This window comes from Talpa occidentalis, unplaced genomic scaffold (assembly GCF_014898055.3).
Source record: "Talpa occidentalis isolate TD23 unplaced genomic scaffold, MPIMG_talOcc4v2.1 talOcc4.6, whole genome shotgun sequence".
In the NCBI taxonomy this organism is placed as follows: domain Eukaryota; kingdom Metazoa; phylum Chordata; class Mammalia; order Eulipotyphla; family Talpidae; genus Talpa; species Talpa occidentalis.
In genome coordinates, this window is record NW_023604972.1 from 137,912,286 (window position 1) to 137,928,873 (window position 16,588).

A 16,588-nucleotide genomic window follows, 5' to 3' on the forward strand; every position below is an offset into this window, starting at 1 on the left:
GAGCCACGTCCCCGCCGCGCGCCGGCTCGTGATCGTGCGCCCCGGAGCCCGCGTGGCCGCGGGGTCGGCGGCGGGCTCGCGGGCGGGCGGCGGCGCTCGCAGGCGGGCGGCGGGCGCGCGGGGGCCTGCGCGCCCGGAAGTGGCGGCGGCGGGGCGCGGGGCGCGGGCGGCGTGCGCGGCCGCGGGGGCCATGGGGCGGCGGGCGCGGGGCCGGCGGCTCCAGCAGCAGCAGCAGCAGCAGCAGCGTCCCCCGGGCGCGGAGCGCGGCGCCGCGGCGGGCAGGACGCGCCAGGACGCGGTAGGAGCCGGCGGCCCCGCGCGCCCCCCCCCCCGCGGCGGGCCCGGGCCCGCTCGCTCACTCGCTCCCCGCGCAGGGCTGGGAAGGCGGGTACCCCGAGATCGTCAAGGAGAACAAGCTGTTCGAGCACTACTACCAGGAGCTCAGGATCGTGCCCGACGGCGAGTGGGACCAGTTCATGGGCGCGCTCCGCGAGCCGCTCCCGGCCACCCTGAGGATCACCGGCTACAAGAGGTGCGGCCGCGGCGGGCCCGGGCGGGGCCTGGCCGGGGCCCGGCGCCCGAGGGCCCGGGAAGGGTCGGCTCCCGGGCTGGGGCCGCGGACACTGCGCTCCGGAGCGCGGGGGAGTCTGGCGCGGCCGAGGCTGCGCGCGAGCCGCTGCCCGCCGGGCTGCGTGTGTCCTCCTGGCTCTGCGAGGTGGGGCCAATAAAAAATGCAACTGGGGGCTAATGTTTTGGGGGTGCAGGTGCTGCGCTCAGCTCGTCACCGCCTTCCGGGATCGAGCAGGGGGGCTGTTGAAACTCTGCCGGGGCCGCGTGGGAAGGACGGCCCCTCTCCTCTACGGCGTCGTGGGTGTGATGCGCCTGCAGGCTGCAGCCCACAGGCCGTGGAATGGAATCCGTTTCCCAGGTCGGTGTGGAATTTGTTTTTTTGTTTTTAACTAGCCACGCAAAGGAGATTCTCCATTGTTTGAAGAACAAGTACTTCAAGGAGTTGGAGGACCTGGAGGTGGACGGGCAGAAGGTGGACATGCCTCAGCCCCTGAGCTGGTGGGTATGGCCAGGCGGGCATGGCCAGGCTTCGTCCCGAGGACGCTTCTGGGATGTTGGCCTTGGTCACTTGAGTACGATTCTTGGCGATGCCTTTGCTGTTGGCATGAAAGACCCTGAACTTACTTGACAGTCTCCTGCCCTTTTTCCGGTGTTCTTCCCGATGCTGCGGCGTGGAGTTGTATGATCTTGCTCACGAGACTTGCAGTGCCCTTGACTCCCTGAATTAAGTTTTTCCCCGCTTTGTTTTCTCGCATCAGGATTGCCGTAGGGAGGGCCTGTGGAATGCCAGGGTGCCCAGTTTGTGCCCAGCCACACTCACATACCAGGCCCTGGGCTAATTTAGAAATAGAAACTGTGACACTGTTTCACTTGCACACTTCACACCAGCAGCTTTGAGACATTGAGGCGGCTCATAAAAAGAGCATGTACATTTTTAAATGACTATAAAGACTGAGCTTCACTGGCATTTCCTGCAGCTGTTGAGGTTTTCACTCTTGTCTCATGTGCTCTTTGCTGCTTGGGTCCTTCCTAGTGATCGCAAACTAAGGCCAGGTTTGACTGCTTGCCTCACATTGGCCATCTGGAAGTTTAGTGTCCAGCTCAGGGGTAGACATAGCATATGCTTCTTGAGTCGGCGTTAAATGACCAAATGATGAAATCAGAACCTGGCCCGAGCAGAGCCGAAGCCGTCATTAGAGAATGTGTTTCTGGGGTACGAGGACACGTCTGAGTTGAGACATTTCCTGACTTTTTTAATTAAGTTTTTTTGGCCTGGTTTTAAAAGCTTGAGTGATATAGACGTGGGGCACTAGAAAAGCAACTCTCTTTCTAGACGGCCATCCTGGGTCACACAGACCCGTGCTGGCAGTGTGGGAAGGCAGGGGGTCTCCAGCCACTGCACTGAGGGGTGACCCCGAGGCTAGGCAGTCTCCCCCCGTGGACAGGTGTGGGCCCACTCTCAGGACCGCTGCCCGAAGTCGGTCGTCTGTCCCCTTTCTGTCCCCAAGGTGTCCTGCTCGCCTCTTCCTCTCACCGGGAAGGTCTTGGGCCTGGTGCGTAGACGTGTTGCTTTTCAGAGGGTCAGGCTGACCCCCGCGGTGTGGCCAGCAGGAACGTGCAGTCCCAGGGCCAGAGGTGCTCAGGCACAGCCTTGTGGTTTCCAGCCAGTAGGAGAATCCGTCTTGCTATGGTTACGCTCTCGTCTGGTTGGCCCTGGAACGCTCCCCCGCCGCCTCCTGTTTCACTGCGCGGCTTTGGGCACAGGTGCCTGCACGGCGCCGCCCCACCCAGGGCGGTGTGGCTGAGGGACAGGCGATCACTCCGGCTCTGGCCGTCCTTCTCCACGCTGTGGTGTGCTCTGGTTTTCCAGCGCACGGGTGAGGGGTGTGAGCCGCGTGCTGAGATTTGGGGCATTGATAATCGCCATCTCCCATTACCCAGGATGGTGGCGTGGGGCCACCGCCTGCTCAAAGGCACATGTCAAGGCTGGGGCACCTGTGAATCTCAGCAGGTCGGGGGGCCAGGCAACCCCCATGGCTCCTGCTGGTTTTCTAGATCGCGCAGAATACAGAAGTGGGTCACACATTCTGAACCCCTGCAGCATGGTGAGGTGTAGCTTGGGAGAGGCAGGTGCCTCTGGCCTGGGTGCCGTGTCTTCTGCAAGGGTGTTACACAGAGGACTCTGTGCGCAGATCATCTTTCCCTCGCTCTCCACACCTCCGGAGCTGGACAGGGTCACCCCGAGACGTCCCTGTAGGGGTGGCTTGGCTCACATCTCCAGGCTCCACTTCTGATTGGTTTTGCCATTTCCACCAGCTGGAGTCACCCACGAGGGTTGGAATCTCTTTCCAAGCTCCTGCCCGTCGTGGTCTTGACCTTGCTGCGGCAGGTTTTCCCTAGGGAAGCAGCGGCGCTCGGAGGAGGAGGGAGGCTCTCTCTGGGCACTGGGGCCCCGAGGAGATTGCACTTGGAAGTCCGGCCCCAGGTACTTAGGCAGCAGGGTATTTGTTGTCTGGAGCAAGGGGCACAGCCAGCTGATCCTTGAGAGGTTTCTCAGCCGTTCCCTGAAACTGTCTGTCTTCGGGCTCTGTCCCGGCATCGGCTCATCAACAGGTCAGCCTGACGTTTTCTGCTTCACTCTGACGGAGCCTTGTTCCCAGTGGCAGCTGGCGTGTGGCTCCACCCCAGGAGCTTGGTCGGCCCAGGCTCGAGAAGACTCACTGGGCAGCCGCAGCAGCTCCGTGTTCAGTCTGTGGCCTCTCGGCCTTCCTGTCTTGCTAAACTGACTCATTTTAGGGTTTTGATCAAAAGATTCTCATAGCTTTTAATCACTGCGTCGCTGACCTGCTCTCAGTGTTGTGTCTCGGGGAGCGATAGTGAGGGCGTGGGTGGGAGAGGGAATGGAGCAGGCAATAGAAACAGGCCGGGCACAGGTGGGAGCAAGTGCAGCCGCGAGTCCCTGGGCTGGGCAGTCGGCCGTACCCAGAAACCTCAGGCCCCGAGTCGTCTTCTGCTGCCCATTCGCTCAGATCGCAAAGCGGTGTGGCTGTCCCTGAGATGGCCTCTCCTGACAGGCCCTGGCTCTGTTCACTCCCGCATCCAGCGCCGGTTCCCTGTTCCTCACCCGGCCACGAGCGTGTTCATCCTGTGTGCACGCACCCCCTGTGCGTGGGGCGCTGCTGGCTGTGCTGGCGGGGGCGGGGCCTGCAGGGCGCTCCTGGCAGCGAGACGCATTAGCACGTGACAGGCTTGACCACAGGGCTTCCTCTCCTTCGGTCAGGTACCCCGAGGAGCTGGCGTGGCACACGAACTTGAGTCGGAAAATCCTGAGGAAGTCTCCTCAACTGGAAAAGTTTCACCAGTTTCTGGTTAGCGAAACCGAGTCTGTAAGTAGATTTCTTTAGATTCGCTGCTTCCTCAAAGTCCTGGCGTCCCGTGCTCTGTCCCAGCCACGCCCGTGGGGGAAGGGGTGTCCCCAGGTGTGCCTCGCCTTCCGCTTCCTGCGTTCTGCAGACTGCACGGGGTCTCGTCCCCAGCGGGCGGCGCGCCCCGGCTGACGCCAGTCGTCTCTGCCCGCAGGGGAACATCAGCCGGCAGGAGGCCGTGAGCATGATCCCGCCGTTGCTGCTCGGCGCCCGCCCCCAGCACAAGGTGCGCCCGCGCCGGCCCTCGTCGCGGCTGGGAGGAGGGTGCTTGGTCGTGTTGTGATCTAGGCTCCGGTGCGGCGGTGTCGCCCTGTGGGGTTTCCAGTTTGAGCCGCTGCCCCTCCTGTGCCGGCGGGTCCCGAGACTCAGTCATCGCACGGGTCGTCTTCCGGGACGCGGGCTCGGATGGAGGCTCCTTGGGACGTGTCCCGAGAGCTCCGTGCTGCACTCTGGCCTGCTCCCTCGTCATGGCTGCCCGGGGAGGGTACACGCTGCTGCTGTTTGCACTTTCCCAATGATGAGGAGGAGGCAGAGAGCCCGGGTGGTGGCCCACGTGGTGGCCCGGCGGCGCTCTCACTCCCACCTGCCACCAGAGCCTTCTGTTCCCGCCGCCCATGCTGTGCTGGGGCGCTGTGTGTCGGGGAGCCCCTGTGAGCTCAGTACACCATGTGGGGGTCATTCTGTAAAGAAGTAAGTTTAGCTCTTGGAGCAGAAACTGAGGTACCAGACTGGCCCGAAGCCTGTCGTCAGGTGAACGTGGCTGTTTGGTGTCGTAAGAACACGATCGCGCCCTGGCTCTCTGCCCAGATCCTGGACATGTGCGCGGCGCCGGGGTCCAAGACCACGCAGCTGATCGAGATGCTGCACGCGGACATGAATGTGCCCTTCCCAGGTGCGCGGGGCGGCCGGAGCGGTGGGTGGGGGGCGCGGTGTGCTGGTAGCCTCCAGCCGGGCCTCTGGAGGGCTTGGCGGTCACAGCGGCCCGGGCTTCTGGTGACCAGCCATGGCAGGCGGACGGGCTGCAAAGGTTGCAGGGCTCCCGGTGACAGTGGGCAGGCGGGATGGGTGTTCTTGGCTGCAGTCTGCTTCCCCCCCCCCCCCGCCACCCTCCCCACCCCCGCCGGGTAGCTGAGAAGCTTTCTCGGTGCTTCCCCAGCTTTAGTTTTCCCCCCCAGAGTCCACCTGCAGGCCAGGCCCTCCCCCTCCCGCCCCCTGATCCATGCTTGTCACGGTTGTGAAGAGCGACACTGATCAGTTGATGTCGTCGGGCGGTTTGCCTCTTTACTGGAGGCGGGGTCCCCAGCGGCACTGCAGCGGGGTTCTGGGAATGACGTTCAGAATTTCCCGGGAGCAGCCCATAGCCAGCCAGACGCGGCTTCCGAGGCGCTTCTGCTCCCCGTCACGGACACGCTGGCCTGGTAGCTGGTGCGCATGAGTCCTCGATGAGCAAACGGGCCTTAGTGTTTGGGGGTCTCCGGTGACCGAACCCCATATCAGGGCCGCGTCCGTCACGCGGCAGCTCCCAAGCCCAGGTCCCGTCTCGGGTCGGTTGGCGTGTGCCGCTCGCCCGCCAGCCTGGTGTTTGGGGATCAGCCCCCTTGACCGCGGCCGTCTTCTGTCCCCAGAGGGCTTTGTCATCGCCAACGACGTGGACAACAAGCGCTGCTACCTGCTGGTGCACCAGGCCAAGCGGCTGGGCAGCCCCTGCATCATGGTGGTCAACCATGACGCGTCCAGCATCCCGCGGCTGCAGATCGATGTGGACGGGCGCAAGGAGATCCTCTTCTACGACCGCATCCTGTGCGATGTCCCCTGCAGGTGTGTGCAGTGGGCGGGGCCAGAGCCAGCCTGTCCCCAGGAAACCAGGGCGCCTTGAGGCCGCTCGCGTGGGGCTGGCATGGGAGACAGTGTCGGGGCCCGGGTCAGGGCAGACCCAGGATATGCGGAGGCACTTTGGACAGGGCTCTCACGGAGGCGCCGGAGAAGGGGCGGCGTGAGCCCTCTGGGGGCACCGAGGGTCTTGCTCGACCGCCTGAGCGTGTGGTGGACGTGCAGGGCAGTCCCCTCCCCCGCAGCAGAGCGCGGGCCCTTGTGGTGGGCGCGAGGCCCATGGTTCAGCCCGGAAGTAGAGAGCGGGTCCGGGCAGCTCCCGCATCTGTGTCTACACGCCCCTCCCTCTGAGTCGTAGCTGTAAGTGGTGGGTGTTTAATTTGTGAACTTCGTGGCATGACAGCAAATTGCCCGAGTCTTTCCGGAAGGAATAAAGCAAAACCAAAGGCGTCGCTGAGCTCCCGGAGGTGGTGATGGGTGAGGGTCACACCCTCACTGAACTTCTCCACCAGAGCGTGGACTGGGCGGCACCGGGGCCCAGAGCTGCCTCAGGACGGCCCCACAGCGTGGGTCTAAGGGCGGCACCTGCCTGCGCCTCGCCCCTCTGGGGTCTCCCTGCTGGGGCAGGACTTGGTGAAAATCGCAGCTGGTGGCCCCGACTGCAGCTGCTTCAAAATTCCCGAAGGAGCTTCCTTCTGAAGTAAAGTGACACAGGCCCCATTGGGCCCCTTTCTCCTCAGTGTGTAGTTCTCTGATTTTACTTTGGATCAGACCCCCCCTCCCCCATCTTCCTTTGCTGAGTACAGTGAGGACCCGTGTGAGCGCCGGGGGCCGGCCTGTCTCAGGGTCTCTCCCTCCCGCAGCCCCTCGCCCTGCAGGGCATGGCCAGGCAGCCAGGAAAACAAAACGTGACTGAGAAAGCCACAGGCTCTGGAGTTGCCCAGGGAAAATGGGGGGAGGAGCTGGGGAATGGGCAGAAGCTAGCGGAGGGCGCCTGTCCCTGGCGTCCGCGGGGTCACTCCCGCCAAGCAGCGGGGAGTAGGCGGCGCCCAGCTGTGGTGCGGGGAGGTCCTGGCGTAGAGATGGAATTGGCTTCATTGAATTTGCTGTGGGATCCCCTTGGAGTGTAGGTTGGGTGTTACTCAGGTCATTCCGGTTCAGATGCCGCTGCTGGTGAGCTCCCTTTCTGAGGAGCAGGGTCTGCTGTCCTGTACCCCCGGTTCCCCGTCCCGGCTCTGAAACCTCCCTCTGCTAGTGTTTCTCTGAAAGGGAAGCAAATTACTCTCGCTTCCAAATATTCGGTGTGGTTTCTTGTGAGATCTGTTTTTTTATTGAACGGACAGTTGTCCCCAAAATGGAAAGCTGGCTGCAGTTCGGGGGAATTTCCATGAGTCCAGATGCTCCCCGTGGTTTCGCGATCTGGCTCGGCTGGGACGCTCGCTCAGCTTCAGCGAGGTTCTGAGTTCTGGAATCTCTCTCTGCAGTGGAGACGGCACCATGAGGAAGAACATCGACGTCTGGAAGAAGTGGAGCACCCTGAACAGCTTGCAGCTGCACGGGTGAGGGCGCCGGGGCGAGGGCTGCAGCTCGCTTGCTTGTGAGAAGCAGGGGCTTGTGGGAGTCTCACCGCGAGATCGAGTCCATCCCGGGCACGCGCTTCTTCAAAGCACTTTTCGTGAAACCAGGACATGCTTAGTACACGTTGCCCGTGGTTGGGCTGCCCAGCCCCCGCTGTCTTGCTAAGCTTTGTCCATTTTCTGTCTTTTGTGCTGAACTGTTTTGCCTGACAGTTTAATCTCTTGGAAGGTGTGTTTTGATTGGCCTCTTTCATGTGGGAAAAGTGTTCATTAAAGAAAACAGGAGAAATTCTTGCAAGTGGAGGGAAGGAGGCCTGGCCCGTGGCCTGACTGCGCCGTCCTCCAGCTGCAGGGCTCGTGCTTGTCCCCTAACGGGGGCGTGGCGCCTCTGCTGCGGGTCGCGGCCTGGGGGGGGGGGTGCAGCGTCCACCGCCTGGGGCTGCTGTGTCCCTGGCGCTCGTCTGGTCGGGGTGTCCTGACAGGTAAAGACTGGCCCAGACAGAACAGCCACACCCCTCCCGGCCCAGAGGCATTCAGTCGGGCTGCAGCCTGTCTGTCGCTCTGCTGCTGGCCGCGCCCCACGTGGAGGCCGACGAGGCTGCCCGTTTGGCCGCTGGCCCGGGTGACCTCTGGCCCTTAGCTTACAGCTACGGATCGCCACGCGGGGCGCCGAGCAGCTGGCAGAAGGTGGCCGGATGGTGTACTCCACCTGCTCGCTGAACCCCATCGAGGATGAGGCCGTCATTGCAGCGCTGCTGGAGAAGAGTGAAGGTGAGCGCGGCCTGCGTGGGCATCGGCCGTCCCTGCCCCTGTGCAGCCTGCAGCCGCCCACGGTGCTTCTGGGGTGGGCATGTCACGGGCGTTTGCTCCCGTGGTCTCTGGGTTGGCCTGTTGGGCCAGTTCTCATTCCGCTGCTGCGTAAACAGCACTTTTGGAACCCAAGTGTTTCAGAAAAGTGACTTGGCCGGAAAATGTCCACGTTCATCTTACACGCTGCTGTAGGTCCCGGGAGGTGAAACAGTACAGCATGACACCCCTCCCCCCGCCCTGTCTGACTGGCGCAGCTCCATCCCGCCACACCCCGCAGTCAGTCATGCAGGGACAGCTGGCGCAGGTGCGGGCCGTGTGGCCTCAGCACTGGCCAGCAATCATGTGGCCCCCAGCCTGCCCTGTGCGGCCGCGTGTGCGCGCCTTCCCGCCAGGCGGTGCGTGAGCCCAGCTGCTGTTGCCCTAGGAGCTCTGGAGCTGGCTGACGTGTCCTCCGAGCTGCCGGGGCTCAAGTGGATGCCTGGCCTTGCGCACTGGAAGGTGAGCCCAGCGGGCTTTGCGGTCCTGGGAAGTTAGGGACCCCCGTGCAGCCCAGGGTCAAGTTCAAGGTCAGGTATGGAGACAGACACCCTCTTCTGCCTTGATGGTGGGGGGTGGGGTGTCATGCACCTGAAGGGTGTGACCTCCGTGCATGTACATCACACACTGTTATTTCCTCAAAAATGAATACATGTATAAATGGTAAAAGACTCACATGAAAAGTGCTCTTTATAAGAGCTTGGCCTTGTTGATAGAAGATCATCTCATTTTCATCTTTGCAAATCATCTTCCTTGCTCTGAGGGGAAGGAGCGTCCTGTCTCCAGGCCCGAGGGCATGTACGTGTCCGCCCTGGGCCTCTGCTGCTGGCGTCCAGTCCTGCCCTCGTGTTGCAGGTGATGACCAAGGATGGCCAGTGGTTTGCAGACTGGAGTGATGTCCCCCACAGCCGACACACCCAGATCCGGCCCACCATGTTCCCGCCCAAGGACCCCGAGAGGCTGCAGGCCATGCACCTCGAGCGCTGGTGAGCCTGGGGACAGCCCTGCCCTCCTGCTGGGCCCTTGGGGCTCTGCTCAACACTGCAGGACCTTGGGGGACTGCTCCTGCAAGCGTGGAGCACAGGTAGCCCTGCGTGGCCAGACCCCGGCTGGCAGTGCTCTGGGTGCACCATCAGCTTCGCCCCTGCACGTGCTGGCCCATCTGGGAGTGAGTGCTGTGGAAACTCGCACTAGGACAGCACTGTCCCAATCACTGACCCCTCCCAGTCTTTATCTTCATACGAGAAGATACGTTAACTGTTGGGTCAGTTAGAATGTGTGAATCATATTTTTGTTCTCAAGTCTTAGAATATTACCGCATCATCAGAACACCGGCGGGTTCTTTGTGGCTGTGCTGGTGAAGAAGTCTTCAATGCCGTGGAATAAACGCCCACCCAAGGTGACGGCTCCAGACGCAGCGCGGCCCGCAGGGTCATTGGGACGTGTGGAGGGAGGGCTGGGCTGAGTGTGACTGTGGGGTGTCCATCTACACTGTGGGCTGTCTGAGAGGCAGCCTCCTTTCGAGGCTGGGAAGTGGGACAGGCAGTGTTTGGGTGACTCACCAGGGTCCCTGGGCCCCAAGGCCGTGCTGCTGGGATGTGCCAGGCAGGCACTCACCACTGCCAGGCGACGGGTGTGCGGTTGTGCCACACTGGCTCTTGCTGGCAGGATGGAGGCTGCTGGGCACGCTTGTCCAGGCACTGACCAGTCTCCTGTGTCGTCATGGACAACCCGGTGACTGGCAGAGGGAGAGCCGGCGGGTTTCCGGGATCTGGGGAGCAAAGAGCTGGTGAGCTGTTCAGTTGAAAGCTGTCACGCTCCCAGAGCGCATCGCCTCCGAGGGCCGGGGGTGCTGAGGCGCAGGCTGGCTGTCCCCGCGGCTTGGCTAGATGCACTGTCAGGGCCTACGGTACAAGAGCCGGGAGTCCGGCAGGCCAGGCCCGGCCTGCTGTCTGGGCGAGCGGTCTACACCCGCCACCACCAGCTTGGTCGGCGGAGCCTTGGCCGTCCAGCCGAATTTCCAGACCCGGGCCTGGGAGTCCTCTCCTGGCGTTACCTGCTGGACTTTGCCTCCGTCTGGAGGCGAGCTGTCCAGTTCCGGCCCGGGCGCTGTTGCGGGGTGTCTCCTTGTACAGGAGCTCCGCAGGGCCTGCGTGTCCCGTCCCAGCTTCTGAGGTGTGTTTGGCAGGATCCCTCAGCCCAGGGGGTGCTCTGTCTGGCTCCTCGTCTTCTCTCTGGCCGCTCCGCTGGGTGCCCTGGAACAGCCCTCCTGACCACGCACTGTCTCTGCGCTGCCGCGGACCAGCACAGCAGTAGACGATGAGGCCGTCTCAGGGTTGAGAGACTGCGCAGGGTGGTCAGGGATTCGGCTAAAGAAATGACAAACAGACACACTTCAAGAGAGAGTGTAAATCTGAATGCGCCTTTATTAAGCTAGTGGTCAGTATATATATATGTTTTTCTAAAGGCATAGGAACAGTGAACATCAAAGAGATCGGTTTGCTCATAGGCTTAGCTTAATTGACAGGGCAGTGATTTATGTCCGAAGTGACATCTGGACCTAGCCTCATTCCTAATTGGACAGGCTATAAATTCTTTCTACTGTTCTATATAATTATTTTCTAGTTGCACTAACTATCACTATTACCTACTCATTTTTACTCATAATTAATTGTCATGGGTGAATTTATTTTATAGTGCAGTTAATATCATAGGTACTAAAGTCAAGCACATAATAGAGAGATTATTAAACTAACAATTCTATTATTACACAGTGTTTAGTAATGTTTCATTTGCATTAGCCTAATTATTAAATTACGTATGTTTTTTAATTAGCAATCAATGACCAGAAAAAGGAAAGATTTTAGAGAGACAGTTGTAGCAGAATAAAGTTTGTGGGCCTTGAGAAAGCGAGATAAGGTTCCAGGTGGTCAGCATTTCTTTTAACCATCTTTGTGGCGGCGTCTGGTGGTCGTTATCTCTTGGCAGGCATTCGGCTTCTCTGCATCTCAGGGAGTTTGCTGTTCTCCCCCTGCGCGCATGGTTCCTTGCCCACGCCGGACCTCAGGGACCATGGCAACAGCCATTAGCCCTGAGGGTCACTGCGGGGCAGGGTGCAGCACTGCACTGTCTCTTTAGCCCTTGCTGGCGTCAGGGGCCGCGCTAGTGCAGCTGCGTCCCCACACATCCCCCGCTCTCGTCCTGAATCAAGGCCCGCTCAGGCTGGGGCGCTGCTGAGGAACAGCCTGCAAGTCCTTGGCCGGGGCTTTAGCCTGGGGGAGGCGGTGCCCACGGCTTTTGTGCAGTGGACGGCGTGCGGTGCTGGTGGGGGACATCTCGCAGGCGAGTGTCCTCACGAGTGGTCAATGGTGGGCAAGTGTTTGTGGGGTGCTAGCCATGCCCAGTCGACTGCGGAGCCCAAGTGAGCTTGCTCCCCTGACAGCCGCCCAGCGAGTCTGCGGAGTCCAGAGCCCCCCGGCCGCCCAGCACAGCGGAGGCCACAGAAGGAAGCGCTGCCCCCACCTCGGCGCCTGATGGCCAGCCAGCCGCCCAGCTGGACGCTGACGTGACCGAAAGAACCGAGGACACAGAGAGTAACGGAAACCGGAAGGATGGCGTGTGCGGGTGAGTCCTGGTGCCAGCATCACCTGCCAGGGCGGGGGGCATCAGCACACGGGCTCAGCTCCCGGTGCCTAACGTTACTGCACCCCGATTCCCTCCTAGCCCTCCGCCATCTAAGAAAATGAGGCTGTTCGGATTTAAGGAAGACCCGTTTGTGTTTATTCCCGAGGACGACCCCCTGTTCCCGCCCATTCAGTACGCGCACTGCAGCCGGGAGGGGGGCTCTGCAGCTGCGGCTTTTGGTTGGTTTAGCTGCGTGCTGGAGCTGGGGCGCTTTGGGGGTTCTCTCCTGAGCTGCATGTGAATCTGAGCCGCAGTCCCACGGGAGCTGCCCGACTGCGGGCAGGACCCAGGAGCCCTCAGATCGTAGGCCAGGCCGTGGCCTCGGCTCCGGGCAGGACGGAGGTGGAGGAGAGGGTGCTCAGGTGCTGGTCCTGGAGCGCTGGCGCCTGCCTGCCCCCCAGTCACCTGCTGGCGTGTGGGTGACTGGCTCTGCCTGCTGATGGGGGCGGGGGGCGTTCGGCAGCTGCGGGAGGGGCTGTTCCTGTTCCAGCCCCTGCCCCGGCGGGGAGGGGGCTGCCACAGGGCGCTGGGCCGCCAGGGCCACGCTCTGGGTGGGGCATGTAACGCACTGCCTGGTGCGCAGGAAGTTCTACGCTCTGGATCCCTCGTTCCCAAAGACGAACTTGCTGACCCGGACCGCGGAGGGCAAGAAGAGGCAGCTGTACATGGTGTCCAAGGAGCTGAGGAATGTGCTGCTGAACAACAGCGAGCGGATGAAGGTGCGCTGGGCCCCGCCTGCGCGGGCTGGTGCAGGCTGAGCACCCATCCTTCCCGCCCCTCCGTGCACGGGGTGGGCGTCCTCTTGGGTACGGGACCCCGGGAGGGTCGAGGTGCTGCTCGGGGCCCCGCGTCTACTGTTTCGCTGTCCCGCCTCTTTCTCTTGGCTCCTCCCGGCTCTGGTAGGGGCCGGCAGGTGCTCGGGGTGCCCGGTCGGAGTCACCGCTTGGGAGCCGCTTGAACCAAAACCCTTTCCCCCACGGGCCGGGACCCAGTTTAGCAAGGGTCTTGCAGAGGGTCTCATGTGTCCCCGTCCCCTCCCCCTGGACCCCCCGGCACAGACTCTGACTCACGTGTCCTCCGGCGCTTGCTCCAGGTTATTAACACGGGGATAAAAGTCTGGTGCCGGAACAGCAGCGGCGAGGAGTTCGACTGTGCCTTCCGCCTGGCCCAGGAGGTGACTGCAGCCAGGCCCGGCGGGAGGGGCGGGGGCTCGCAGCCGCCAGGGCTGGCTGGTGGGGTGTGTCGGGGTCCGGGTGGGGCGGCAGTCGACCTCCTAATGCCGACCTTTTCTTTGTCTGCGCAGGGAATCTATACTCTGTACCCGTTCATCAACTCGAGAATCGTCACCGTCACCATGGAAGACGTGAAAGTTCTGTTAACCCAAGAGAACCCGTTCTTCAGAAAACTGAGCAGTGAGACGTTCAGCCAGGTGAAGGACCTGGGTGAGTAGCCCCGCGTGCAGCCCGGCCTCCCTCCCTCGTCCGCAGGCACCTCTGGCCCCGGGTCTCCCCTGCTGCCTGTGGCCACTCCCAAGGACCCCGGGCCCTGAGCACACTGAGGGTCTTGCACCTCTGGTGGCCACAGCCCGGCCTGGGGCAGTTCGGGCTCGCTGCTGAGCCTGCACGGCTTGGCCATTGGGGCTTCCGTGCTCCCCCAGCCACCCCTCGGGGCTCCTAGCCAGCCACGCGGGCCATGGGTCTCATGATCCCCACTGGGTCACCCCACGAGGTCGGGCCACCCTGGCAACATGAGTCTCCCGCCAGGAGCTTCGTTTCGGTCTCATCCGTGTGCTCTGGGCTGGGCGGGCAGGAACCTGGCAAGCCTGTGCCTGCAGCCGAGTGGGCGGGCTCCCTCGCCTTTGCCCGCGCTCCTGCCGCCTCTCGGGCATGATGTGCGTGGCCGTCAGCCTCAGGGCAGGGACCTGTGACTGCGACTCCTCAGCTTTGCCGCCAAATCCTACACTTGGATGGTTGCGGCACCTCTGACAGTTCCTCGCTCTTGCTGTCTGGGGTTTACGGAGCCTGTTCCTTGAATCTTGACTTTGAGAATCAGCCTGTCGCTGGTCCACCCCCGCGGCCGAGGCCCTTGCTGCGTGGCACCCCTGAGCCCCTGGACGCTCTGTCCTGCCCTGGGCAGATCACTGGGCACCGGCCCCAGGCTCCTCCCCACCCCAGTGCTACGTGCGGGCTCCCTTCCTGGGGTGCGTGAGGGCGGCTCGGCACAGGTGGGGCCTGGCAAACGCGCATCTGCTTTTCTTCCAGCGAAGGGCAGCATCGTCCTGAAGTATGAGCCGGACCCCACGTGAGTGGCGCCCTGCGGGTTGCGGGCGCCCTGGGAGCATTCTGGGGAAGGGCGCAGGGCTGGAGTGCTGTTCGCGCAGTGGTTGTGAAATACCACTAGGCCCAGCCGGCCAGAGCCGGAAATGCCCAGTTCCTGCCCTACGGAGCTTGGAGACCTGGTTCTGCTTCCCGCCTGGGCAGGAGTGCAGCGCTGGGCCACCAAAGGGGGCTGGCCTCCACCCCGCTGTGGGGTGCCCTGCTGGATAGGGGGACAGGTGCCCACCTGGGGGTCAGGGACAGCCAGCAGGTGACCATGCCCACCCGGGCCTCCTGGGAGGAGCAGCCCCATTGTCCGAGGGCAGAGCAGGGGTGGAGCACCCTGGGTGGCCCGCAGGCTGTGCCTGGTGGGGGTTGTGGCCGGAGGGCGGGCGCAGCTGCAGCGGCTGCTGGGGTTTGAGCTGAGCAGGTGCTGTCTGCAAAGGGGAGACCAGGGAGGGGCTGACGTCCATTCGAGGTGCTCGCGTGGACGTCTAGGGGCGGGGGCTCACCAGGGCGTCTGTCGCAGGCAGCCCGACACCCTCCAGTGCCCCATCGTGATGTGCGGATGGCGGGGAAAGGCCTCTGTCCGGACCTTTGTGCCCAAGAATGAGCGGTTCCACTACCTCAGGATGATGGGGCTCGAGGCGCTAGCCGAAAAGAAGAAGGAAGCGCCTGAGCCGGCCGACGGGAGCACGGCTGACGCCGGGACCGGGGAGGAGCAGGCCCTGCACGAGGCTGAGCCGGATGCCAGCCCGGGCAGGGACCCAGCCACGCCGGCCCGGTGAGGCCAAGCCATCCTGGTGTCCAGAGCCAGACGCAGGGCCCTGGCCTCACAGGACGTGTCTTAGAGCGGCGGGCGGGGCAGGCACTCGTGCTGGGGACGCTGGTCGTGCCGTCCCCGGGCTGGGCCTGGCCGTCGAGGGCCTGCTCCTGGCAGAAGCTTTCAGGTCCCTTCTGTTATTGCCTATATCGGTCTTTGTTTATAGAGAGAATCTATAACTCCTGTGAGTCGTCGGGAAACATACCGCTTGCTGTCATGGTCAGCTGCGCGGCGGGCGGTGGGGGGCTCCACGCGGGGCCTCCGCGGACTTCTGTGCCTTGTGGGAAAGGGAGAAACGCGCTTTCTCGAGGAAGAGCTGTCTCTTGACGTGGGATACTAATGCTGAGGGTGTTCTGCTTTTACAGGGGTGCTTTGCAATTTTAATTTTTAAATGGGGTTTGGGATCCTTGGAAAGTTTAAATAAAGAGTTATTCATGAGACACCTGTGCGAGGCTCACGTTTCGCCTTGGGAGGCAGGAGGACCGGCCTGCTTTGGGGCCAGTGCAGAGGACATGCCCGTGGGGCTTTTGCATCTCAGCTGGCGGGGCTTTCGGCAAGCCAAGGTGCTCCCGAGGGAAGCAAAGTCTCATGAAATGGTCTCGGGGAGATGGCGTTGCCGCAGGCGCAGGGATGAGGCGTGACTCTCACACCCGACACAGAAACGAGCCCCGAAGGATGACGACACGTGTGTAAGCCCCGAAACCGTGAGGCGAAAGGAAACCGCAGCCAACTCCCTGTCAGCCTGGGCGGCTTTCTAGATTTGACATCAAAAGCAAAGGTAACAAAAGCCAAAATAAAATCAAGCATCAAATCAAAAACCTCAGCAAGTCAGCAAGATGAAAAGGTGACCCTTGGGGCGGGAGAAAACACCTAAACCCCAGTATCTGACGAGGGCTTCAAATCCAGCACGTCAGGACCTGGCGCGATAGCAAGGAACCAAATATCCCATGAAAAATGGGCAAAGGACCCTAAATAGACATTTTCCCAAAGAAGACATCCCTGTGGCCAGCGGGCGTCAGGGGTGAGCGCTCATCGGCCGCGCTCAGCCCCAGGGGCTCCTCCGCCGCTGCGGTCTCCGGCAAAAGGATGATCCGGCCTTGGGTCGACGTGTCCGTGAACACCGGAGCAGACGACAGCAGACTAGCGGGCCCCGCGCCTCGCGCGTCCCCCTCCCCCACCTCCCGGATTTCTGCTTAGAGTCCAGCGCGCCGGCCCAAGGCTGGCCCCGCCAGGCGCCTTCTCACCCCACTCCTGCCCCTCGCGGGCGGAGCGCGGCTGTTCATCCTTCGCTCTGAGTTCCGTCACCCTCGGGCTTTTGATTGATTCAGGATTTTTGTAGGAACACACTTTCAGCATATGGAAGTGGGGAGAATGGGGCCGTGAGCCTCACGCAGCCCAGCTCCCACCGCCCCACAAGCAACCTGGTTAAGTCTGTGTCCCCGCGCCCCCGGCCCGCCTGCAGACACGCACGTAGGCCCAGGCACACACGTGCCCCAGACGATTTTAAAGCAGACCCAA

The 16,588-nt window shown here is 62.3% G+C and overlaps 1 protein-coding gene across 2 annotated transcripts; it reads left to right on the forward strand.

Annotated features, from left to right (window-relative positions):
• Nucleotides 1-169: 169 nt before the first annotated feature.
• On the forward strand, nt 170-16,070 carry NSUN2 (NOP2/Sun RNA methyltransferase 2). Of its 2 annotated transcripts, none has more exons than XM_037529638.2 (19): nt 170-298; nt 375-532; nt 964-1,068; nt 3,851-3,956; nt 4,150-4,221; nt 4,803-4,887; nt 5,621-5,813; nt 7,310-7,384; nt 8,043-8,173; nt 8,637-8,710; nt 9,104-9,234; nt 9,551-9,647; nt 11,691-11,872; nt 11,972-12,064; nt 12,516-12,651; nt 13,026-13,106; nt 13,236-13,374; nt 14,194-14,233; nt 14,777-16,070. In XM_037529638.2, exons 1-19 carry the CDS (start codon nt 191-193, stop codon nt 15,033-15,035), a joined length of 2,265 nt encoding a protein of 754 aa, XP_037385535.1. In that variant the 5' UTR covers nt 170-190; the 3' UTR covers nt 15,036-16,070. The 2 variants fall into 2 exon arrangements, with proteins under 2 accessions (XP_037385535.1, XP_037385534.1); XM_037529637.2 differs by having other exon boundaries at nt 191-298; nt 14,781-14,857.
• Nucleotides 16,071-16,588: the final 518 nt, after the last annotated feature.